Raw genomic sequence first — 27208 nt, 5'->3', positions numbered from 1 at the left:
TTGAAACTCACCTACCACTCTCAAACCACATTTGGGCAAGGTTTGTTCCTTTCCTATCACACATTTTCATAAGTAGAAAGTTTTTAACAAGTTGACTCTGCAAACATATGTAAAAAGACTCCAAAACTAAAATACAACCTCTAATTTTCCCTATCTCTGCTGTGACTGCCAAAGAGCAATTAAATATCTGTAATGTAAGGCAGGAAAATACCAGCCTAGAGAGCCCATAAATGTGAAAGTCAGTTCCTCAATAATCACCAATAATATACAAGGCGCTCAATGTAACAACAACGAAAAAATTTGTTCACACAAACACTGTTCAAGTTTCTCTACAGTGCCATTAGAGGAATAATAAGGCCTTGAAAACCTTAAAAACAAAACAAAAATCCTTACAAACAGTCCCTGTCTCCTCCCTTCTTCTGGTGCCCCTAGGATGGACAAAGTGCTCAGGAATCCTCAACGGGACAGAAAGTCTCAAGGGAGTTTTCTCCAGGTGCACGCTAGATTTTCTATTTTAGGAAGGGCTTAAAGGCAGCAGTTTGGTTAGAATGCAAGAGTTGCGGGGACGGTATTAGGAGACAACTTTGAAGGCGTATTTGCATAGCAAGCACTTGGTTTGAAGTTAGACTGCATGTTTATTAGGAGTGACGAGATATTGATGGAGATTTGGGACAAGGGGGCAGTCAAGACCCTAAGCCTTCCCCTAAGCCTTTCCCAGGTGAATTCTGATAATAGAGGCTACTTTCTTGTCATTAACTACAAACACTTTGGAAAAATGAAGCCAAAACCGTGACTTTCATTCTAGGCCAGCAGAGCGGCTTTCGCATGTGGCCCTGAGTTGGCACTTGGGCCGCTCCCTGGTGGTGAGTGGGCAGAATCTTGAGCTGGGTGTCACTCCCACTGACAAACACGGCTGGAAGCCAACAGGGTCAGAGGGACAATCCCCAGGGAGAGGTGGTAGACAAACCCATAAACACACTTAGGAATGACCAGGCCAGGGAAAGATTTGAAAACATCTGTAGAAGGAGGGACCTGGAAATTAATTTTAAGTTACAGACTCCAGGGGAGGTTGACAAACCCAGGTCGGAGCCAGCCCTGTGACTTTGGCACATGTCATCCATGGCTCACGATCAGCCTGAACCTGCTGCCTTTATCTCAGGCAATTTGCAACTCTGTACTCTGCTTAGAAGGTTTATCTCTAAAGCAAATGCCATGCTGTTTGGTGCATGTAAATGAGGAAGGTTTAAGTATTTTCCTGAGAAAAATACAGGAAACTTAGAATGCCTGAGCTGTTCTCAACAGGGAAATCAGGAATGAAACACTCTGAATAGGATAACCCAGGATTTGAGGCTGGTATTTGTCACATACATTGTATGTGTGTGTGTCTGTGTGTGTGTGTGTGTGTGTGTGTGTGTGTGTGTGTGTGTGTGTGTGTGTAGCTTTTCTGGCTTTTCTTCATATTTTCTGTTAATCTTCATATTTCTGTTAATAATTTATTATTTTCTAAATTCAGTAAGAAATGTTTCTTTAACAACTCATACAAAAGCTGAGATAGCGTAGCTTTGCATCTTATCCAGAAGCCCACCAAATATTAATAAAACGGGGCTCAGAGAGCTGGAGGTTTTGACCTTAAAAGTTAAGCCCAGCCCTGTCCCCACAATCTACACATGAGAAAACTGAAGCCTACACAGGGCAAAAGTGACAGGCTGGGCCAAGCACAGAGCTGGGCCTTGAAGCAAGGTCTGCGAGTTCAGAGGCCTGCCCCACACTGCCTCTGCTTCTCACAAGCACCTTCCGAGCCACAGGTCCTAATTCTGGGCCCATCAGTGTCAGGGCATCCCATTTCCTCTGTCATCTAATCAATCTGATTTGGCAACAGGGGCATCAGACAATCTAGGGTGACACTGGGTAGAACAAAATGAAATGGAGATGGATAGATAAAGATTAGAAGGCCACGCTCCAAAATGTTCACAACTGTTCTGGTTGAGTGGTGAGATTATGGGTGACTTTGTGTCCTCCTTCATATATTTTTGTATTTCCCAAATTTTCTCAAAAGAATATGTAGTTAAAAAAATAAGTAATACAAAAAAAAATAATAAGTAATACAATATTGAATACAAAGAAATGGCACTGATTGGCTTGGTTGAACGACGCCTATTATACTTGACTTTGCAGAATTTGTTCCAACTCGACTTCCCGCCCTGAACCAGCCAGAGCTTTCCTATTCCCCTGGCCAGGACTGGGCGGGGACTGGGCCAGTGAACCAGTGCTGGCCACAAAGATATGAGGGTAATTTACTGGGTATGGAGAGTGGGCCTCTACAAAGTACCCAGAGGAGGGTGGCCTCTCTTCTTCCTTCAGACACTGTCATATTTTCAGATGATACCTGGAGCCTGAGGCTGCAGGAGGAAGGAGACATGTAAACACAGAGAAACAGAACTAAAGCCTGGATGGGCCCTGCCTGGAGCCCCCCCACCTCTAAACTTGTCCCCATGTGAGATAAATTTCCTTTTTGAGTTGGCTTTTCTGTTATTTGCAGCCAAAAGCATCCAAATATATACAGTTGTCCAAACTTCTACATTAGGTGTGTCCAGTGTAATAAGCAAAACCACTTAAGAGCCTCCGTACAGTACCAGAAGAAGGAAGCCATTGGTCTCCTGGGTACACCTACTCAGTAACGTCCATCCCGTAGAAGTTCAACCTCTCTCTCCTTGCAGAATTGTATCTGTACTTTTTAACTTTACCATGAAGATACATAGAAACATTTCTATCTAAAATGGCAACACAAAGAATTCTTTCAAAATGCCTTATTATGCTGACATCGATGCTTCCAACTCCATCTTCTTACATGCTACAAGAACAATACAAACCAGGAAAAAAATCCTTAAATGACTCACGTCTTTGATGTAGTTCATCTCTTCTTTCAGCTGGTTGGTGGACCAGCCGTACACCACCATTTCTTTGTGCTGGTTTTGATCTGATCTTCGTACCACGCCATACACAACACCCTGAGGAAGTTTCCTGGTAGCTTCTCCTTTGCTTGGGTCAACATGCTAAAAAAAAGGTAGGAAAAGAGAAAAAGAATAATGACTCTTGAGGCCTCTTGAAAACAGCTGTAATAACGGGCTCGCTGTGTGTGATTATGCAAGTTGTGCCCAGCACCGGGTGCCTGGCACTGGGGACAGAGTCGAGCAGAAATCCAGCCTAGTCTCTGCTTGTCAAGTCACACGTGACATAGGCTGGGGCTGCATTTACCCTGGGGGAAGAGCACCTCTTGTTAATTTCCACAGGGCCCTGTCCACCGACCTAGTAGTGCATGGCCCCATCTTCCCAGAGGGGGCACCCTTTCCTAATTCTCACAAAGGTGCCAGATGGACTCATGTTGTCCCTGATGACAAGAGCCAGTGTTTGAACTCTCATGCTCTTAGTAATGCAGTCTTTCCCCTTATACCAGTTCCTCTGTGTGGCTTCAACCTCACCATTAAACACGTGGTCCGAAATGCCTAAGGTGGAGGTTGGCAGTCATCTGGCAGCCAAACTGTCCTCTGAGGATACGGCTGACTCTGGGGTCAAGTTCTGAGAAAAGGAAGTGGGATTAGCACACAACGGGCCGTGACCATTCATGAAATATTTCTGCAAAGCTAGGCACAGGTGGTGTGACTTCAGCCCAAAAGAATCCCCCTGCTCCTGCCGGATGACTTTTAATTCCTCCAGGTAAAGCTTTGGTCATCGTTCAATGCAAATACCCTTGAGAAAAGGTAAAATGTCGAAGTCTTAACAGCCCTTTATAGACTGAAGACTCAGGAAGCGGGCAAACGGGATATCAAGATTTGTTGAGCACTTACTATAAGCTGGAAATGTTCCTAAGCACATTTAATGTTCACAACGACTCTATGACATAGCAATTGTCCTCTCCACTTCATAGCTGGGAAACCGCAAGTTGGAAGAGGTTAAATAACTTGCTTGCAGTCACACAGCTAGACTCAAGCCTGGCTCTGTGGTTCTGACAGTAGGTCTACCTCCCACGCTGCAGGTGACGTCAGAAGCAGGGGCCGAAGCAGGGGCCAGAGCAGGGGCTTCCACAACACAGAGGTGGCAGAGGTGAGGAAAAAACCAACACCAAGGACTGAGACTTCACAGGCAAACTGGCCTTCTCCCAACTTTCCCTGGGGCTGACCTTGAACCTCAACAATGCCACAGCACAGAAGCCCCAGTTCCATCAGGTAACCGCTCTCCAGCTAACTTTTCAACCACCTTTGCATCAATTCTTTCCATGCGTTTGCAAAATATTTGTTGACATGCAAAACTGCAGTTTGTATTTTAAAATCATTCATTATGGCAGAACAGTAGTACTTTACGATCCCATTCATTTAAAATTTGTAAAATCAAAGGAAAATCAAGAGAGATACATGACCCATTATTCATAGTAGAGCTCTCTAAGGAGGGGACAGTGCGGTGGTGTAGGGGTTCTGGGATTGCAATGACTTTCGCTTTTGTTTTTCTACCCTTTTGTATTGCTTGTTTTTTGTTTTGGGTTTTTTTTGGTTTTTTGTTTTTTACAATGCGAGCTTTTTAAAAAGTGAGAAAACAAAATATCCATTGCTTCCCACCCTTCTGCACATACTTGGGAAAAGATGGGATGCAAGAGTCTATGACATTTTGTACTTGTTTCTGGTGAATGCTTCCACCCGAGTCCCTCACTCCTGGGCTTCACAGGCACTGATGCTATCTTGGAAATTTGTGTGTCAGTTTGGGTAAATGAGCTGTTCATGGCTCTCAGTGGCGTGACAAGCTGGCATTAAGTTATCCCTAATTTACTAGAAATAAAACTAGGAAGAGGAACCATTCCAACGAAACTCGCCACATACCAGGAAACAAAAGCGTGCTCTTTCAGTCATGAACTCCACCCAGTTCCTGAAAAACAAGCTGATGACAACTACATAAGGCTTTGGTGATATGCATTTCTGCAAAGCAAAGATTCTCAGGGGTGGTCTGGCTTGCAGGAAAACTCAGGTAGCTGGATACAAAGGATCCTGTCTCCTGGCCCTGGCAGGGGGATGAGGGCCAACACCGAGGGAGGAAAACACAAACAATGCAAGGACAAGGGTCTGTGGAACACTGCCTGAGAGGTCCTGGATCTAGAAGCTGAGCACATGGAAAGATATCCAAGATGTATTAAGTGAAAAACAGTAAATTTCATATTCCCATTTTTTGTTTTAGGAATGTTTGTTTATGTGTGTAAAACATCTAAAAAGACAGAATTCAAACCTTTCATCACAATTTCCTCAGTAAAAATGAGATTTCACTTTTTCCTTTATGCTCTTTTGTACCCTTTGAGGTTTTTTTGGCAAAAAAAAAATTTTAAATGCGTTATGTTTGAATTGATCATTTTTATGTGTCAGGGTCTAAATAAAAGGCCCCCAGGAAGGACACAGCCCCAGGACTCTGCTCAGGAGCAGGGCCACGGACACTGCGTGGGGCACTCCAGGAGGAGAGGACCGCTGAGGCAGTCTGGGGAGCTGCCAGGCCACAACAGGGAGAGGGAAGACACACTTAGGTGAGAGAGAAGAAAAAGATATTTGCCTAGCAATTTTACTATATGTTATTATATATTTGTTATACATTATATTTTCTTTAATCCTCACCATAACCCTACTATGTAAACATTATTAGTTCTTCCAAGATGGCAGCTTACAAGTGCTTTCCAAATGGAAGCTCTTTCCTAGACTATGACACCCCCAAAACAGCTAAGAGTCGGAGCGGAACTGGAACCCACATTTCCATGTGGCGTCTCAGAGTCTCAAGGGGTGAGGAAGCCGAGAGCCTGGCCCTCAGGTCCCAGGGCCATTTGGAAGAGGCAGGCCCAGGATGGGGGGCTCTTCTCCACATCCCCACCCTACCCCCTACCGCACTCCTGACTCTCTGCCTTCCTTCTGTTCCTCCAGGGGCCAATCTGAAAGGCCCCTCCCTCTAGAATCCCTTCCCTGACCCTTCAGGCCTTGGTCTATTCCCACACTTCTCCATGACACCCACCCCGCTAGTATCCTTACGTACACGAGGCTGCTTCCCTACCAACTGTGAGTTCCAACAGATCTAGGGCCTTCTTCGTCTTCTTTTCCACTATAATTACGACCATCTAACAGCAACTGACACATAAGCTTCTCAATACATATTTGCTGAATGAATAGGGAGCTTCAGAAGTTGGAAGAGGCTCTGGGGAATTACCCAGAGTACATAAACATGGTCTCGGTTCCTCTTAGATGGAGGAACGGAGAGCTGATCTTTACCCCAATCACAACAAGTATACCCAGAAAAGTTGCTAAGGAGCAGAGACTGCTATTGCTTTTACAAAATGTCAGCATGCTTTTGGTCAAAAACTGGAGAACACAGGAAAAAAAGAAAAGAGGTGGTAGGTTGGGCTAGGTGTTTGTGACTAAATTTTTCTCCTCTTATATCCCTTAAAATCTCTCCCTACAAGATAAGTTTTAATTTTTTTAGGCATGATAATAGTATTGTGGTAATATTAAGAAACAGTCTTTATCTTTTAGAGAAACATGCTTAAATATTTATGACATCTATGTATTTCTTTGCACAGGGTGGAGGAAGCAGATGGGAGTGTAGACCAGGAGGGACTGGCCATGGGCTGAGGGCTGTTGGGGCAGGGGGAAGGGTCAGTGGCTCATTACACTAGTCTGTCTCATTTTGTATATGTTTGAAATCTCCAAAATTTAGGTTTTTTTAAACTTATAATGCTGCTTGGTATTAAAAAAACAAAATTTTAAAAAATATATAGCAGACCTATTGAAAGCTGCCTGGGCATGAAACAATACTAGGCAAAATCACCTTGAAAACTAAAGCCCCAATAAATGCATGGATAAAAAGAAAATTATTACCAAAGAAGAGAAAAGGAAACAACCAAGTGAAAGGCCATTCCGTATTCCCTGAGAAATGCACCAGCATTAGCAACAGGTGTAATCAGTAACACATACAGAGAATCTCTCAATTAAGCTATTCTTTGTGAGTACTCATAGCTCAAAAATTTACCTACAGGGTCATACTATGGCTGTTTTCCCTAAATATACATTTAGCAGCAACTGCCTTAGAAAGAAAGAGAAACTACAGAAAAGTAACTCAGCCTAAATGCCTAGTATAAGGGATTTACAGGCCCCTGGAGAGCTCAGGTTAACAAGGTCAGTGATATTATTCAATCCTACATCACAGTATATGATCCTACAATGCAACGAGCTCCACAAAGACAGGGGCTGTGTCTGCCATATTCACCGCTCTGTCCCGGGTACTCAGCATAAATAGATGCTCCATAAATACATTCTGAAGGACAAAATATTTGGAGTATTTTGTCATCCTGGACACTGAGGATCAATCTGTGCAAAGGAAGAAAATCCTCTGGTCAACGGGGCTCTCAGGGAATAAATAACAGCAGACACACAGCTCAACATAAATCAGAACTGACAGTGGGAGACTGCCACAGCCAACCCCGGCCCCAGAGGCCAGGACGGGCAGCTGGTCACACGTCCGGGCTGCCAACGTGACTTAAAAGGACCATAACGTGACTCGAATGCCTTGCAAAATAGAAGCCAAGTTATTTCCAAAACTTCCTGCTCTGCACTTCTTCTCTCCAGCCAGAGGGCAGCAGCCAGCCAGGGGGCTGTGTGACAGCGGCACCACCCCGTGCACCCCGTCCCTCCTGCAGCCAGAGGCCGCACTGTCAGGAATGTGCTCTGGCCTGTCTGGCCTGCGTGTTCATCTTAGCAAATTACTCGTCCCAGGTCACTATTTACACTTGACACTGTTTTACCTTCTTGAGACAAAAATGAGACAAAAATGAATTTCTCCCCACAGCCTGGGAGAGAAATAGGGAGGAGATGGGCAGCCCCCTATTGTCAGAGAAATCAAAACCTTTGGCTTATTAAAAATACTTGGCCAGGCACAGTGGCTGGAGCCTACAGTCCCAGCTACTCTGGAGGCTGAGGCAGGAGGATGGCTGCGGCCCAGGAGCTCAAGGCTGCAGCTGAACTACGACAGCGTCTGTGAATAGCCACTGCTCTCCAGCCTGGGTGACACAGCAAGACAAAGCATCTCTTTAAAAAAAAAAAAAATTTTAATTTGTTATTTCTGTTTATCTCACAGAGTGAATAGTGCCTACTTCCTAAATAAACTCATGCTGAGAAAAAAGATCACTTAGAATGCTTGAGAAGGAAAAGAAAAGCTTCCAGCCAAAAAGAAGTCCCAAAAAGAGTGACAGTTGTAACGACAGCATCCTGACGGGAGGCAACATCAAGATACAACCTTACAGCTCATATGCAGACGATAGCCGCATGGGCCCAACTCCAGTGAAAAAGGGGAGAATACAAGGAAGGGAAAAAAAATCAGGAACTGCTTTTCTAGAACCCAGGGTACAGTACACACCTTAGGTAACCTTGACTGATAAAATGTAAATATTCTAAAGAGATTTCCCCTGATAGGAGAGAACACACAAGTTGATGTTCCCATGGCAACATGGCCAGGCCAACCTGAGTTAGAATCGCAAATCCACTATCTACTAGCCATATGGCCTGTGCAAAGTTATTTACCCTACGTCACCGAGCTGCAGGGTCCTGCACAGTAAAATGTGGATGCTGCCACCAATTTCAGGGGGCAGTCTAAGGAACACATGGAGTAATACACATAAACCCCTAGTGTGCTGATGGCATACTGGTAGACGCTGTAGTGTCTAGTGTCGGTGTTGTAGTTTCTTTATACTTCTGAGTATCTGGGTTTCAACTAAACGCTACATGTCCGTCTGGGTGATTCTGTGTGTCTGTCCACCCCTCTTTTCTCGTGTCCTTTTGCTGTTCTCATTACAGTCATCAAATTGGCTCTGACAATGAAATGCTCATCCCCAAACTGACCTTGGTTTCTGTCCTTGGGGAGAGAATCACAAAGTCTCAGAAGGTTAGAAAAATTGAAGAGTTGTACAGCCCCGCGGGTTTGTACACAATAGCCCTCAGAGTCTGATGAGGCTGCAGGGTGGAGGGGCGGGGGCTGCTTGAGGCAGCCCACATAGCCCTGACCTTAACTTTGAACCACAGCCACTGCGCTTTGACCGTGTCCCAGTGGCACTTCCACATACAGCAGTTTGACTAGAGTTCCATGGCTAGAGAAACATGGGGGAAAACACTGGCTCTAGGCTAACATTTCCATTCGCTAGAGGAGGAAACTGAGGCTCCCAGAGATGACCTGACTGTCCTGACTGCTGCAGTGGCTGGTGAGGGAGCTGGGACCAGACCCCCAGGCCTCTCCGCGACCTCCCGGCGCTGTTATCTCCGAGAGGCACGCAGAGTCCCTGCATGCTGTCATAAGGGGCAGCCGGCTCCCAGCTGAGGCTCTGAATCATGGCAGCACGTTCCCTCACCTGGCAACAGCCGTGATGTTGTATAAACAGTCGCGCCAAGGCCGTGAACTTAGCAGGCTTACTCATCAGGGCTTTTAAAGGAAAGGGGACTATAAAACCTACCGGCATGGGTTTCCTCCTTTTCAACATTTTATTGGGCTATGAAAGTCCCCGACTCTACACCCATACTCATATATCTGTTCTTTCTCACTCGGGGTTCCCAAAGATTTAGAGGGCAATAGCTTCTTTAAAAAAAAAAAAAAAACTGGTCACTAAAGGACACCTCCAAAGCTGGGATGTTAATTGCTATTTAAAATATTACCTGCTTCAAGCTATTTTTTGATTTGCAAAGGACTTCACCATCACTAAAACTCAGAACCTGCTCAAATCAGATTCCCTAAAATTCAATTATGCAGTGAGCCCCTCATTCAACATGATAAACCTGTAATAGCTGGCGCGGGCTCTGTCTCTTGTTCCTGTGTGTGTGTGTATGGGTGTGCACACCTGCATATGCACATAGCAATACATGGCACATGGATTTGCATAGGAATATGGATACACCCATTCACAAAGTTCTTTGAAAATGACAGGTATTTAATTTCAAAATTATCTACTACTAATTTTAATTCTAATATGCAACAATTTTAGAAACATCATATTCCACATTTATCAATTTCTCAACATGTAATTTGTGCCTGCAAACTAATCAGCATTCCCTCTCTCGTATTATTAATAATTGTTAATATACAAATAAAAGCCATAGATAGTTCATCTGAGTTGATAATACAATTCAAAGTGACTATATCCCTCAAATGAACTTACTATGGGTTGAATTGTGTCCCAAAAAAAGATAACCGTCAGTACCCCAGAATTGACCTTATTTGGAGATAGGGTCAAGTTAAAATGAGGCTATTACAGTGGACCTTAATCTAATCTATTACTGTCCGTATGAAAGGAGGAAAATCTGGACACAGAGACAGGCACAGGGGAATGCCACGTGAAGACTAGAGTCATGTTGCCCCAAGCCAAGAATTGCCAAGAGCTACCAGAAACTGGAAGAGGCAAAGGACTCTCCTACAGAGCCTTTGGGGGAGCACCTGCTAACACCTTGATCCCAGACATCTGGACTCCAGAACGGTGAGGGAACACACTTCTGTTGTTTAAGCAATCCGGGTTTTCATGCTTTGTTATGGCAGCCCTTGGGAGCTAATATAAAACTCAATCACCATAATCAACAATCATTTATGAAGCACCTACTGTGTGCAAGCAGGGAGCTGGGCTCTGAGAAGACAATAAAAAGACACCTTCATTTCTCTACGTGTGTGTGTACGCCTAAGTACATGTTACATTCAGATTTCACAGAAAAACATATCTATGCACATGTAGAGTGCTTAGCAGTAGATAGATAGTAGATAGCTAGGGACAGCAGCGGTCTGCATATCCTGTAGTTCCAGGGAGGGGTCGTCATGGCAGCCCACCGCAGTCAGGGAATTTGTCAGAGGGGACAAGTGGGCCTTTAGCTGAGCCTCGAAGGACAGACTGGACTTGGATAAACTGAGAGCCAGCAGGGAAGTGACTCCAAGCACGGGCTAGGGCCTCAGCAAGGGCTTTGAGGAAGGACAAGATGCCCTGTGTTGGGAGATAGTAAGTGGACCTGTCTGATACACGCAAACCAACCAATAAAAAAAGTGAGCAAGAGATTACTGAGTTGGTTTTAGATGGGCTGAGGTTGGGGTAAATGAGTTCACCCAAGAGGAACTGGCCAGCAGGCTCTGAGTCCTGCAGCCCAACCAGGATGTCACATTGAAACAAAATCACAATACCAATATTTTGATATTTATTTTGTTACAATAAAATATAGTTATTTTATTTAAAAGGAGAGATATCATCATTTTCTTCTACCCTTTGTCTTTATTTGCCATTTCATCTGAAAGAGGGCCAAGGCCCAGGACTGAATCTCAGGTGGGTTGTTTGAAGAAGAAGGTTCTAGTAAAAATAAATTATCTTAGAGAGGGAGGGATCAGGCTCTATGAGACAAGGGATTCAGCTCTGGAGGAATTAAGGGGAGAGGGGCAGAGGGAATCTGCTCCGGGAAGGGGGTGGTCAGACTCCCAGGGAAGGGCAGGGGATTGGGTGCCAACGCCTGCTTCCCCCATTCCCTCCCACTCTCCCCTCACCCACCACTACCCTCCACGTATTCCCCTTAATGTCCCCGCCCCATGTCCAAGATGACTGCAATGGGTTCCCTGGAAGTGGATGGGACCCAAACTGGCTCTGGGAGAAATACAGATGACAAACCTAAGAAAAGACACTTGTTCTCACTGGTGATCCAGAAAGGGAATATATTAACAAGACACCTTGGGAAGCTCTGCAAAAGAAAAGGAATAGAGGCCAGGCCCAGTGGCTCACGCCTATAATCCTAGCACTCCAGGAGGCCAAGGCAGGAGGATCGCTTGAGGTCAGGAGTTTGAAACCAACCTGAGCAAGAGTGAGGACCCCGTCTCTACAAAAAATATGAAAATTAGCTGGGCATGGTGGCTTGTGCTTGTAGTCCCAACTCCTGGAGAGGATGAAGCAGGAGGATCACTGAGCCCAGGAGTTTGAGGTTGCAGCGAGCTATGATGACATCACTGCGCTCTAGCCCAGGAGACAGAGAGAGACCCTCTCTTAAAAAAAAAAAAAAGAAAAAAACTCAGAAGAGGGATATGGTCAGAACATTGTTTGAATGAGTGTACCTATATTCCATTCAGAATGTTAATGCAGCCTGGAACTTTCTGGGTATCTGCTCACATAAACAATCCAGGTTTCATATTTTTAAATACTAAAATAAGGGTAGTACACCAATAAAACGTTGGTATTCTGATATTGAAAAATAAGACCATGTACAGAACACTGAAAACCACCTTGGCCCCCAGTAGGACAGGGCTGGAGAGCAGAGCTGACGTGCGGGGTGGACATCCTACCCAGACAGGCCAGCTCCAAGCCATGAAGATGAGCTCTCTGAGGTCAGGTGTGTACAAAGAGGAGGCAAGGGCTGGGTGCATGTGTGGAGAGACACCCAGATTTATGGAGCAGAAGGACAGTAGAACATCAGAAAGGATGCAGAAGGCACAGCCCGAGAGGAAGGAAAGAGGCAGGACGGGCAGCTTCAGGAAGGCGAATGACTCCAGGAGAGCCAAAGGAGGAAGAGCGAGGACCAAGGGCCACTGGGCGTGGCATTCAAAGGGAGGAGGTTTGGCATTCGGTCACCACTTCTCTAATCCATGTTACAGGCCAGACACCACGGTGGGCACTTTGCATCTATTAGCTCACTTACTCTTTGCAAACAGGCATTATTATGCCTACTTTAAAGAGGAAGCTGAGTGTTTTGGAGCTCATCTGCGGCCTGCAGAAAGCAGTCTCGGGGCAGTCGATGTCTTTTAAAGAGAAGGACTAGAAGGAACAGGCAGATGAGACATCTGCCTTAGGGGTAGGAAGCCTCCCAAATATACCCCACAAACCCACGACTCCACAAAAGATGCCAAGTCTGCCGAAACTGCCTCCAGGAGCCTCCAGATACAGCTTTGCGGAGCTGGGCGAAACGTAGCATCTGTGTGACACACCTCCATTGTGAGCAATGTCTCTCTCTCCAGTGATTTGGGCACAACGGGCAGAAGGATGGTCCAACCGGCAGCGGCCTCTACGTGTGGCTGGCTGACTGACGGCATTCCCATTTTTCAAAACACACTAAGCATCTTTAACAGTGTCAAAGAACAAGGCCCAGCCTGCCCTTAGTCAGCTGTGGCTCTAACAGGGCCCTAGAAATCCTCCGCGATGTCCCACTTCCTCAGAAGTCACTCGGGCCATTTACATCCTCCCACTGCCACATCCGCACCAGCGCCAAGCCCCCGGCCTTGGCACACCACAGATCCTCCTTCTAAGGAACCAAACTCATCTGACCAGGCAGGGCCATCCAGAGTCTTTGGCACCTTACAATTCTGTGGGTCCCGGGGGGGCAGCCACGTTGAAACTACATCAGGTGAAGCGGCCCCTCCAGAGTGTCCTTGCTGCAGCGTGGCCTCTGGCTCCCAGTGACTCACACCAGGAACCTGGCCAGGACGTGGTGACAAGATCACCCAGAACAGCCTCCCAGTTGCCACCAGGACCTTTAAGGGCTGCCACCACCCCAAGGACTTCAGTCCCAGCGAAAGAGCCGCCCCACCCTCCTCCTCTCTACCCCAGTTCTGCAGTGAGTCACCGACGCGTCACAGACAGGCACGTAGACTGTGCACCTGTGTAAGAAGCATCTGGTGCACGAAACCCCAGGGGTTTCTGTCCTGTGCTCCTCAGAGCCTTGGAGTTCTCGGGCACCCACACGAGGGTGCCTGGGGGTCGAAGGGCAAAGGGAGGCTGGGCGGACTTGGGTCCCCACCAGTGCCACTTTTGCCGGTTTACATGTGAGGATTCAGTCTAACATTTTGTCCCCCCCAAAAAAAGGGGGTTCCTTTTGCTTTAACAAGTGTGAAAAGCACTGTTCAAGGCCATAGGCAAATTGGTACACAACTTGGTCATCGGCTCCACTTGACATAGCTAAACACATGCGTCTCCTTCCTTGGGAACACTTGATTCTTCTTTGGGAACACTTGATTCTTCTTCAGTGGTGACAGGCCCTCCAGGGCACCTACCAGCCCGTCCTGGCACTCAAAAACCCTTCACAAACATCTGCCCAGGCATGAAGCTTGGGTGTGACTCCAAGACACCAAGGTCCCCAACTCCTCTACCATGCATACGGACGGGCACAGCCAGCACCCTCGTCCTGCCCTCACTCCAGCTTGGGCCCCTTCTTCAAAAAGTGTTCTAAGCAGCCATGCACCCTGGATACAGCCCAGGCCCACTTCTCTGACCAAGCCATCAGCTCTAAAATGGAGGGGAGAAGGGAGCAGGGAGAGCAGAAGGGGACACCCCTGCAGCAACAGAGGGCCCCTCAATCCTACTCATCAACAAGGGTCCAGTGGCTGATCCCACTTTCTGCTTGGGGATGAGCTTCACCCCCAGACTTTTTCTTTGGAGAATGTTCAAATCTACAGAGAAGCCGAAAGAACAGTTCAACTACATAACCACAGTACCACTATCACAAGAAAATTAACATTTAATAATATTTAATATAAGGTTCATATTCTAAAGTATATAATTACCCCAATATGTCTTTTATAGATTTTGTGGAGCAAGATCTAATCAAGGTTCACTCACTACATTCAGTGTTAAGTCTCCTTTAGTCTCTCTTACCTACAACAGATTCTCATCTTTTTTTTTTAAATAACATTAAATTTATGAAGGGGTTAAAGCCAATTGTTCTGTAGAATGTCCCACATTTTGGGTTTTTCTGTTTCCGTATTGTTAGAGCCCACTAAACAAGTTTGGCGTGAATGCTACGTAGGTCATACTGTGTACTCTCAATCACATCCCCTCGGGTCGTGTAATGTCAGCTGCCCCCGACTGGTGATGCTAGGCTGGATCACGTGGTCGACACGTGGCCTGCCAGCCCACTCCACTGGGAAGGTACAGGCCCCTCTAGAATCAGGCAGCAACCTGTTGAGGTAACGCCCTGAGACCAGGTGAGCATCCCAGTCCACAACAACCTTTCACCAAGTAGTGTTTGCATTTATTGATGAACCTACTGGGGGCTGCAAAATAAGAGATTTTCTAAATGTATTAGCTTGTGTTCTATGAAGCAGAGCCTTCCCTTTTCCAGCCCCTCCCCTTTTCCAATTATCACTATATGCGTATGGATTTTTTAAAAATGATTCTACGTGTCATAACCCACAACTGTCATTATTCTTTTTCATGCTCAGGTTGCTCCAATTTTGGCCAGTGAGAGCCCTTTTGAACCGACTCCTGGGTCCCTTGCTGTGACCCCATTCGTCCCTGAGCACCATCTTGCTTCCCAGCCCCTGGTGTCCCATGCCCACCTCGTCCTTTCCGCACTCAGCTGTTTCTCTGGATCCTTTTAGTGGGATTCATCCTCTCTTTTTAGGTGGATCAGCAACTTTACATTCTCTCACCTTTCTCTCATCATAACTTAGTTTTGCTTCCTCCCTCCTTCCTGTCCCTGTCATTCATCATCTGCATTAGCACAGGCAGCTCTTTGTCCTTGGTAGGAAGTGGGGAGAGGAAGGATGCAGGAGACGGAAGGGGACACAGAGACCTTCTGGAAACCCAGGAGCATATCAATGGCTTAGCAGTCAATGAGAAGCATCCTTTTTTATAGTTGACCACACTATAGGTTAACTCTAAAGCAAGGCTTGTGTTTCAGGAGGTCACTATCTCGTGATTTCATTTACGAAATTTATATCGTATCATTTTATTTTGTTTTATTTTATATCCACATAAAATATATGCACAAGAAAAAATACGCCCACGCCTACTCCCTGGCACTCCTGTCCTCTTCTCTTAATTGACTTGCCTCCATCAGCACGCACTACCTGCTAACTGCTATAAAATGTACTTAATTACTTTGTTTATTTTCATTCTTATCTCACCAGAATGTAAGTTCCATGGATGACAGATTTTCTGTTTGTTTGTTTACTGCTTTGTTCACTACTCTACTCCTGCCTAGAATAGTGCCTGGAATACAGTAGGTGCCCCATAATTGCTTGTGAATGAATAAAATGGCTTGACCAGGACTGGAGGCCTAGAGGTAAACAGGACTTCCTCTTCAACCTTTAACCCCCCACGCTCCAATGTGACCTCCCAAGCAGTTATTCCCTTCTCTGTGTTCCCAGAGCCCTTAGTACGTCGCTGGATCCCAACACTTGAAATATCACATCATCGCTGTGTATTTATACGATAAATAAATAAACCTGTCTCGCCTGGAAAATCGCAAGTTCCTCTAAAGCAAGGACATACTTATCGTCATTGCCCCAGCACTAGCACATGAGCTGGCACAAAAATGTTTGCTGAGTGCCTCGTCCCCCAGCGGAGAAAGTGCCCTTCCCACACCGCAGCCCCCACCGGGCTTCCTCTGCCCCGGGTGAGCTGGGCCCCGGCTGCTGCTCCAAGCTGCTAAGGACTCTGGCCCGCCAGCAGCTCACAATGGGCCCTTTGACTCGACTGGACTGGGCTGTTTCAGAAAAACCCACATTCCCTGCCACAGCACCTGTCACTAAGGCCAGTACCCCTGCAGCTTGGAGGCAGCACAGAGCCACAGCGTTCACCAAGAAACGAGAGGGGGGCACGCCGCCGTTAGAGCCAGCCGGGGAGAGCGGTCTGTGTGTTAGGAAGACGGGAGACCCGGCGGGAAGGTGAAGACGGCCTTCTCCTCATCAGAGCTGCGGACGGGAGCCTCTGTGACCAGTCCGGCTAGGGCACAGGAGGCACAGCTGGGTAAGAGTACAAAGACTGGAACCTGTCGGAGCCTCGCCTCGGGGATGCCTTACCTGCTCTTTTCCCTCAACCTTCTTTTCGCTTTGCTCGGGAACCGGACTCTCAGGAGGAACGGTCAGCCGCAGTCTGCAGACATTGGCCTGGAAGAGGTGGAGAGGAGAGGTCAGGCAGGAGCCAGCGTTTGGGGCAGGAAGAGCCAGGTGACCTTGGGCTTTTCACAGCCCGTTTCCCAACTTCTGATGGGGTCACCTTACGGATCACACAGGAGACCGTGACGACAAGGCCAGCCTGTGCCTCTGCTGGGCCCAGCACAGGCACCCAACGCCAGCTGCTCAAAACAAGGGAACTCCCAAATAACTTCACAGATTTCAAACTTTGTTTAACTATAGCTCAGCTTCCATAACAATATGTACAAAACAATCTCATTTCACAAGTATGGTCCGGAACAGTTAGAGGAAATAGAGGCCTAAATACACACAGTGTTCTCTCTAAAGCACTAAGATTTCAGGTGACTGGGGTAGGAGGGTACTTTCTACTTGACTACAATAGACATGTACATGATTAAAACAAGGTTTTTTTTTTTTAAAGAACACCCATGTTTATAGCAGCATTATTCATAATAGTCAACAGGTGAAAGCAATCCAGATGTCCACCGACAGATGAATGAACAAAATGTGACTTATACCGTCAATGGAACGGATTGGGCCTTAAAAAGGAAGGAAATGCTGACACATGCTACAACATGGATGAACTTTGTGGGCATTATGCTAAGTGAAATCAATCAGTCATAAAAAGATAAATGCTGTATGATTCCACTCATATGAGGTCCCTGGAGTAGTCTAAATCACAGAGACAGAAAGTAGAATGGTGGTTGCCAGGGGTGAGGAGATGGAGGATTGGGAAGTTAGTGTTAAACTATGGAATTTCAGTTTCAGAAGATGGAGAAAGTTCTAGAGATGGATGGTGGTGCTGACTGCACAAGAATGTGAATGCACTTGGTGCCACAGAGCCACACACTCAAAAACGGTTAGAATGGTAAATTTCATATTATAAGTATTTTGCTACAATTTAAAAACAAGAAACAGAACCAAAGCTGCCCATGTTTGCTGAATACAGACTAAAGGTAAGACAGCTAGCTGGCAAAGCATATAAGCATATAAGAACATAGTAATTATGATTAATAAAACGTCTGACTTCTTGATTAACTACACTACCATGAATATTTGTCACTGATCACTGAGATTCTCATGTCAGTTTATTAAAGGCTGCCACCAAAGGTCACTGAAATATTGGAATAAAGCCTCCTAAATGATTATTAGAAGTCTAAATTGGGCCGGGCGCGGTGGCTCACGCCTGTAATCCTAGCACTCTGGGAGGCCGAGGCGGTGGATCGCTCAAGGTCAGGAGTTCAAGACCAGCCTGAGCAAGAGCGAGACCCCATCTCTACTAAACATAGAAAGAAATTATTTGGACAACTAAAAATCTATATAGAAAAAATTAGCCGGTCATGGTGGCACATGTCTGTAGTCCCAGCTACTCGGGAGGCTGAGGCAGGAGGATCGCTTGAGCCCAGGAGTTTGAGGTTGCTGTGAGCTAGGCTGACGCCATGGCACTCACTCTAGCCCGGGCGACAGAGTGAGACTCTGTCTCAAAAACAAAAAAAAAAGGTCTAAATTGCACCATTTCTCTCAAAATAAAAAAAAAAATTACACCATTCAATGAGAGAAGCTACAACTTGCATGATTTATGAATATCCTATCGACAAAAGGTGAATATAAACAAAGTCATTTTCCTACTCAACAGAGCAAAAAAAAAAAGACTACTATAATCTGCAGTATGAGGAAGCAATAACAGTAACAATAGCTAACCACACATTTAGCACTTGCTGTATGCCAGGCACGTTCTAAGTGTTTACAGGTATTTATTCACCTAATTTTTGCCACTACCCTATGGTAACAGGTACTCTTATCAGCCCCACTTTGCAGATGATGAAGGTACGTCTCTGAAGGGTCACGTGGCTAGGAAATGGCAGAGCTGAGATTTGAACCCAGGCAGTCTCCAGGGCCTGTGCTCTCAGCCCTTATACGCATGCTCCCTGAAATGCCACATGCTTGCCCCCTATTATGGGTTGAATTGTGTCCCCCTAAGATTCATACGTTGAAGTGCTAACCTTCACTATCTCAGAATTTGACCTTATTTGGAGATAGGATCTTTCCAGAGGTAATCCAGTAAAAATGAGATCATAAGGGTGGTCCTAATCCAAAATGACTGGTGTCCTTACAAAAGCGGGAAATTTGGAGACAGACCCAGATACAGGGAGAATGCCATGTGAACATCAAGACAGCCACCTATAAGCCAGGGAGAAAGGCCTAAAACAGATCGTTTCCTCGTAGCCTTCAGAAGGAACCCACCTTGTCAACAACTTAATTTTGAACTTCTAGCCTCCAAAACTGTAAAACAATACATGTCTGTGGTTTAAGCCACCAGCTTTCTGGTACTTTTTATGGCAGCCCTAGCGAACTAATCCTCCCCAGCCCCGCCCCAACCTGGTTTGCAGGGTCACAGATCTGCACTGGTCTACAGGGTGGCCTCTGAGCAAAACTACCCTGCCTCCTAGAAGCCCAGGGCTGGACAGGATTGTAAAAGACCTTTTAAGTCCAACCTGCCCACCCATGAAGGAACCCCACACCCAATGATGTACCTGGGAACCAGGTGGGAACTAGGTGGGAACCAAGTGGGAACCAGCCTATTCATTTTCAATGAGCAGGTTAGAGAAGCTTCCACACACACCATCGCCTCCCTCCAAGGCATCCCATTAGGCCACCAGGCACCTCTAACTTCCTGACACTGAGTTAACATGTTCTTCAGAATCTCTACTTACCAGGCCCACGGTTGACCTCGGACTGCAGAATTCCCCTTTCTCTAGACAGTCCTCCTGTCCCTTGAACCTTCTTTATCCTGCACTAAACATGTTCTTTAAGTCACATGACTTGATTTCAAGACTCCCCTCCATCCTCTTTCTCCTCTGGGTAAGCTTCGTCCCCCAGTGACCTTGGGGTCAGATGTGGCCTATCCTCCAAGGCTACCAACGCCTCTTATGAAGACAACTTGACAACCAGCCTTCAAAGCTCCCCATCAGTCGCGTTGGCCAAAAAGAAACCAAGCTCTTTCCTGACAGGAAACGACAATGATGGGAATTCAAGGCCCTCCAGAGAAAGGCAACCCTCTGACTCCAGGCCCCTCTGACTGGTTACAGCCAGTCTGGTTATTTGCGCAAACATCCATGTGTGACTCACACCAGGTAGGCAATCCAAATCTGCGATGCTCAACGATCTTCTCTATTAGGCTGGGTCTAATTTATGGTATAATTCCACTGGGAAAAGGAAGTGCTTTTTTCCCTGCACCATATCCCCTATACCCACATGCATGTGCGTACACACACATGTACATACATGCATATGCACATGCATGTCCACACACAGGCTCCAGCTGTGTGACTATAGGCAAGTTACTTAATCTCTCTGAATCTCAGGAGTAAAATGGGATACAAGGAGCGTGCCTGGCACAAAGTAAGCCTCTATGAATGTTAGATATTTTTATTATTATCTATGTATTATCATCATCCTGTCATCTCATATGCTCCAAAATGAAACAGACCTACTTGAATTCACAGCCCTGTTTCCATAAAAATGATAATTTGGTCAATGGATCTGGGATATTTGCCTGTTGGTTGGCTGCTTACTCTAGAGGGGTAAAATTTTCAGAAAGGGGACCCCATGGGTTCCATCACCCAAAATGAGATGATCCCTCCTCCTGCTTGAGCCCATTCTACATCTGCCCACCCAGAACTTTGATATTCCTGGACATACTAGCTAGGGAGCTGGCGACACCCTTATACATCAAGCTCTCACACTGAGCGACTTATACCCTGGGGTATATAAAGCCACAGGGTAAACAGAACACATAAAATAAAATGAACTTGTAAAATAATATTTGACTTCAAAGATATCTGGCAGTTGCAGCAGGTGCTTGAGGCTACACCCCAGGGCCCAGTTCTAACTTTACTCTTGCCAATAGAGGTGCTCTGATGGAAACCTTAAGGAGCACAGCTAGTTTTTCTTTAACAAATGCTGACCCACTGATGGCCTGGTTGTTCGGGAGCAATTTAAACCCAGCTTGGAACAGGATCACACATCTTCCTTACAAGATGGCCAAATGTAACTTCATGGGGAAAAAAAGAAAGCTGCAGAAGACAATGTTAAGAATAATCCCATTTTTATTTTTTAAATACATGTGTGTAGATTTATTTATTTTTTTTTTTTTTTTTTTTTTTTTTGAGACAGAGTCTGGCTCTGTTGTCCGGGCTAGAGTGCCATGGTATCAGCCTAGCTCACAGCAACCTCAAACTCCTGGGCTCAGGCGATCCTCCTGCCTCAGCCTCCCAAGTAGCTGGGACTACAGGCATGCGCCACCGTGCCCGGCTAATTTTTTCTATATATTTTTAGTTGTCTGGCTAATTTCTTTCTATTTTTTAGTAGGGACGGGGTCTTGCTCTTGCTCAGGCTGGTTTCGAACTCCTGAGCTCAAACAATCTGCCCGCCTCGGCCTCCCAGAGTGCTAGGATTACAGGCGTGAGCCACCGCCCCCGGCCCACTTGTGTAGATTCAGGGGGAAAAATATCCTTAAGGAAACGCAACCAACCATTGATGGTATTTATCTCCAGAAGATATTTTTGTGTTGTTTGCAACTGTTTCGAGTATGGGTGAGTGTTATAATTGGAATAATCACAGTAGTAAAAGCAATAATAAAGATTGAAAGAGAATGTGTCAGAAAGAGACAGAGAGAGAAAGAAAAGAATCCTTTGCAAATCCACAGGACCGCTTCAGTAGCAGCAAAGAGAATATCCCAAAGGTCTAGAAGGTACTCTGAATTCCTAATAGAAGCACTAAGGAAAGTAATCCCTGCACCCACCCACGAGGTTGAGCTGGTACAGTTCACCACCGTCCTTTCACTCACCTTCAGCAACTTCCCTGTGGGAAAACCTCCTACTGAGTAAGACCAAGGCAGTGCTGCCTATCACTAAGATTTTTATGATGTTGGTCTCCATGGTTTCCTGAAACTCAGACACACAATACTGAGAGCTGTCACAGGCTGGGAAGTACCTGAGAGGCAGGTAGGGTACTTTATTCCTGGGGGTTTCCACAGCAGCTGGCTCAGGCCTTGTGCTGTGAACAACGCAAAGGAAGAACGGCACCTCACCCTGAACACCATTGCTGTTGGACCAGCCATCCCCGAAGCGAGGGTCCCTTCCAGTAGAACAAAGCAGGAAGCTGGACTCAGTGTATTTCATTACTCAGTTACTGAGCACCCACTACTTGTAAAATACTTTTTAAGGGCTATGAGGGTACCATGATGACAAAGAAACAGCTGTGCTCCCAGAAGCTCATTATCCAGAAATACACCCAAACAAGTCAATCAAGAACACTTGATATACTAAGAGGCAGGGTAGCTTGGTGGTTAAAACATGGCGGAACTGCACTTCCTATGTTCCAATATTTGTTCTGACACCTACTAGCTATAAAACCTTTGGAAATCTACTTAAGCTTCCGTGCTTCAGTTATCTTAGTTGTAAAATAGGGCTAACAATACTACATCCTCTTAGGATTGTTGTGAAGATGAAAACAGCTAATATGTGTAAAGGGCTTAGAACAGCTTCTGTCACATATTAAGCACTTTGTAAGTGTTCTTTATTATCGTGAGTGTATACATATAGGAAGGAGAACACTCACCTTAATTGGAAGTGAGAGTCAATGGGAAGACTCCTAGAGATGACATTTGAGCTAGGTATAGAAGGACACAAAGGACTTCTTAGGTCAGTGAGGTTTGGAGAATCCATCACCATAACAACAGATAGCTACCAGGCAAGGCATTCCAGGCTGTCCAGATGTTAGCATGTAAAATGAATGACTAAGGCAAAGATCTCAATCATTTGAGGTTTATTAAGCCAGTTTTAGGGCACATCCAGGGAAAACACAAGCCATAGTCGTGTCTGTGGCTGTTTTCTTAAAGAGGTTTTTAGGAGGTTTAGTATTTACACATTTCCTTAAACGGGGGAAAGACATGCAGAGAAGAGGGGCAGGAAGAGGGGCAGGTAGACGGTAAGGTGAAATGGTTACATTCTCATGAGACTTTAGTTAGTGCCCAGCAAATCTATATTTTACATAAGATAAGGTGAATGTTTGAAGAGAAAAGGCAGGTAAAGGAAGAACCAATTCTGTAAATGTCCTTGGGGAGGCCGAGGAATAATTGCTCTTACCTTGTCTATGTTCTGCACCTGAGAAGATACGCTTATAATCAACATTATCAGTGTGGACAGACTTTAGTTTTAAGAGCTACACTTAGACTGCAGAACTAAAGCTACAATTGGCATATCCTTGTTTATGAGAGGCCAGCAAAGAATTTCCTTATTAATGGTCCGAGGGGTCAGTCTTTTGTAGGTGCCTAAGGCCTTTTACCTTTCCATGGAGATATGGCTTAATGCATAATGTTAGTAACAGCTACTCTTTTGGAAGAGGGTGTTGCATGACACCCAGGCTTGACTTTCCCTTTTGCATAAGGTGTTTGGTGGGTCCTGAGATTTTTTTACTTTTTTTTTACAGGCCAGTAGCCTAAGCCAGAGTAGGAGAAGAAAATGGACAAGTAGGTACAGACCCAACTCTACCAATCTACAAATGCCTGACGGAGAAGCACAGACTCTGGTCAGAAGACAAGGGGAGCCATTCAAACCTCCAGAGCAAGAAACAAACATTCAAATCTGAGTTCATTTCAATAATTCAGCTGATAGTTATTAAGCACCTTTTATGTTCCATGCACCACAAAGTGGATGGAAGGGAAGACACAGGGGAGAGAACAAGCAACCTTTGTACAGCAATGGCTTTTAGAGCCCTTACAGTGCTTAGCAGGGTATCAACACATAATGGGCATTTGCTCAGTAATGCCGGGTGGGTTTGGGTTTTTTTTAGGTTGAAGTAAAACAAAGTAAGGAGAATATACCTGAAACTCCCTAGAGAGCCTTCCAATTTCTGCAAACCAACCCCCCTGGGAGGGACGGCAAGGGAGTAGCAGGAAGCATTCAGGCTTCCTCAGCAAGAAAAGGCATAACCAAGCCCTTGTTTGCAATTCAGGCACCTGGGGAGCAAAGTGGGTCCCCTGGGGTCTTGTTTCTGACCCCCTTTGTGGAGCGAGAGGGCCTGGGTCTCTCACCTATGGGTGCTCTTAGGGGTCCAGTGTCATCAGGTTCTCAGCTTCTGGCACCAGGGCTTGCCCAAGGGGAAAATAACCATCTCAGAAAAAAAGGGGGGGGGGAGAAGATGACCCAAGGATATGACAGGGGTTTGCTAATCACTTTGCTAATCAGATTTCCCTAAGGAAATTAGCCAAATGCACTTACATTTCTCTGGGGCCTGGTCCGCTTTGTGACTGTGGATTCCTGCCCTACTCCTCCTAAGGACAGAAGGTGTGGCCCCTGTGGGTGTGACAGAAGGAACAGACCCTGCACTCTCTCTGCTCCGCACAAGTATCAAATCTCCGGGATCTGCAGGAGGCAACGTGTGGAGCATGCTCCATCTAGATTAGGCCTCTTAGCTCTGCTGTAGCCCTGAAATTGCAGCCCAATTATCTACAACAGGGTAGGGCAAACTTTTTCTGTAAAGAGCCAGACAGTAAATATTTAGGTTTTGCAGGCCACTGTAAAAAACATTCTGAGCTCAGAGGCATATAAAGCAGGCCAAGGGCAAGATGTGGCCCAAGGGCAGCAACTGGCTGCCGCCATCTGCATACTTGGACATGTTTTCCAGGCGGTATAAAACATCCAAGCACCCTCTTTCCTGTGTCTGGACAAAATTCACAAATAGGAAGATTGCAACTTCTCCTTCCTGCTCTCTCTGGCTCAAGTCTGTACCAGGCACACAATGTGCCTGAAATGCCAAGATCCAGAGAGAAAACACAGGTCAAGGAAGGCACACAAAGATACCAGTGTGACTTGGAGTGTTACGACGCCCCCACGCTGCCCTCACCACCACCTTGCCCTCCATCCCACAAGGCCCAAGGGACCTTTCTGGAACCCTGTCCCAGGAGTGTCTGCCTTTACAACAAAGCCTTAAGCCTTAAGCCAAAGTATAAGGAAGTAGTCTTAGCCTTGTCTACACATTGGAATCACCTGGGAAGCTTCGTAGACAATATTCATGTTATTCTGTACTTCCAGAGGTTCTCCTTTAACTGTTCTGTGGTGGGGCCTGGGCATGCTACTTTAAGCTTCTATGTGCAACCAGGGTTGACAACCACTGACTTAACTGAAGGAATGAAACTCCAATTGTGCAGCAGGATGAGGCAACTGGAATATTTGGAGGACTTCCCAGAACTGTCAAACTCTTCACCTGGGCCAGCAGTTCCATGCATGTGTCACCTGTTTCCTGCCCAGGTGGGTCAGAGGTGATGAGCTGGCTTTATCCCAAGGCTTCTCTTCCTGTTTTCCCATTTGCCATTTCCACATTAACGTGGCTCCTTTAAGACCTTGGCGAGCCTCCTCTTTCTAAGCACCTATCCCAACAGGCCTGGGGAGGGAGGGTCCCTCAACTCCTCAAGTAGTTAATCATAGGTGCAGCAAGCTATGGTACAGTGCACAGGCCCCTAGGGGAACACGGGAAGGAGCGTTCAGGGCAGGCTTCCTGGAGGAGGCAACCCTCATCAGAGGAGAAGCACAAAGAAAGGCAGAGAGGTGAAGAGCGGCGTTGGAAGCTTGGGTGCTGGCAAGTACTTTGGAGAGCCTGGGAAGAGTACGCACGGGGAGCGGACTGGGCAGGCACGGATCGGATCAGAGAGCCTGGGTGCAAATCTAAGGAGTCTGAACTTTTTCCTGTCTGTACTGAGGAGGCTCTTGAAACAGAAGAGGCAGGTGACTCGATTTTGCATTTTAGAAAGGTGACTCTGGCCTTTAAGAATGAATAAGAGTCAGGATTGTGATCGACATGTAGGGAAAGAGGTAAACACCACGGTGTTACTTTTCCGTGTGTTGGAGAAGCACTGGGACTCTTTTGAGACCACGACGCACGGAACTGCTGAACGTATCTTAGGGGGAAACATTTCAACACGGTCTCTAGTTAGTCAACCCTGGCTCCACAGCCCCTCTAACTTGATTAGGCAACAACTTCGGAGGCTCACTCACTGGAAAGGGTTTCCCCCAGCAACCAGAAGCTTGGAGATGACACCAGGCTCCCGTTCTCTTGTTCAGATGTGGATGCACATTACAGGTAAACTACAGCAGGGACCCAGAGCCCTGGAGACACGAAATGGGTCAAAAATCACATTCCACACCCTTTGCTGAACAACCATAGCATCTCCATTCATGTCTTGGGGAAATCAAGTTTCCTTAATAGTCCCCAGAGCTCAGGTCTGTTCATCCACATCAGACACGGCCGGATGGAAGAACAAAAGCGCAGAGCTTGGAACATTGTTTTCTGAATCTACAACTGTCATTTTTTAGCAGCAGAGGCTTTTGGCTAAGCCTTGAGAATGCCATGGTTCCAAAACCTCACCACTTAGCCTGCCGGGGGCTGGCTCAGGAGGGCCCTGGTGAGCAGCCAGTCTGTTTTCTGGGTGCAGTGGGACCCGTCTCCCCTCCCCCAGTGGATGCTGCAGCCAGCTTCCTTCCACCACACGCCAAGGTCCCACAACATCCTGTGTCCCTTCCTCAGAGCCCGAAGGATGATACAGAGCTTATGTGCACAGATGTTTCTGTCTGCTGGGAAAGGGAAGTGAGATAAACACCTGTCAGACCCATTCACGGGCCAGGGAAGGAGAATTCTTGCTTTTGAGCCATCGGACAGCAATGGGACACAGGAGCGGGGAGCAATGACTGGCAGGCCCATTCCAGTTTTTAACAGAGGAAGTCTTGGCCAAATAGAAGGAAATATCAGCAAGGGCAGGCAAGGAGATAATCCTTTCATGTGCCTCGTTGGGTTTGGTTTTGTTTTTTTATGTGCCACCCAGGGGCCAGGATACCAGCGACACCAGCCAATAATCTTATTATCAAGAAAGCCTGGTGCCGGAGAAAATCCTCGACAGGTCCATTGTCTCATGGTCTCACACGATCCTCGCCCAACAGCTCAGCCAAAAATACTCGGCTGCACGAAGCAACACGTGCCTTCCCCAAAGCACACAACCTGGCCACACAAGTGGCCTTTCATTTCCAAGGCTCATTCAGCAGATGAACTGGCATTTATAAAATTCCTTTCGAAAGCATAAAACAATGTCAATATTTCAAAAAACGTTTCCCCGTTCCCCAAGGTCACCAATCTGGCTGTGGTATTCTCCAGCCAATTTATCTTCCTGCTGTTGCCATAGATAAAACTATTTTTAGTGCGTGCACAACTGGTTTGAAGGCAGATTTTTTTTTAA

At 46.2% G+C, this 27208-nt stretch overlaps 1 protein-coding gene across 4 annotated transcripts in view; it reads right to left on the bottom strand.

Moving 5' to 3' along the window:
• LOC105821379 (myocardial zonula adherens protein) overlaps window positions 1-27208 on the bottom strand; it is an 89975-nt gene that overhangs the window by 59763 nt on the left and 3004 nt on the right. For all 4 annotated transcript variants that reach the window (XM_012658077.1, XM_012658079.1, XM_012658078.1 and 1 more), the window contains exons 2-3: window positions 16807-16893; window positions 2898-3053 (exon numbers count right to left, since the gene is read on the bottom strand). In XM_012658077.1, the coding sequence (XP_012513531.1) occupies window positions 2898-3053; window positions 16807-16893 (243 nt within the window). The remainder of the gene's footprint in view (window positions 1-2897; window positions 3054-16806; window positions 16894-27208) is intronic.

Source organism: Propithecus coquereli, unplaced genomic scaffold (genome assembly GCF_000956105.1).
Source record: "Propithecus coquereli isolate 6110/MARCELLA unplaced genomic scaffold, Pcoq_1.0 Scaffold57, whole genome shotgun sequence".
Lineage (NCBI taxonomy): Eukaryota > Metazoa > Chordata > Mammalia > Primates > Indriidae > Propithecus > Propithecus coquereli.
Note: the sequence above shows the minus strand (reverse complement) of the source record. Positions and strands in the feature narration are given on the sequence as shown.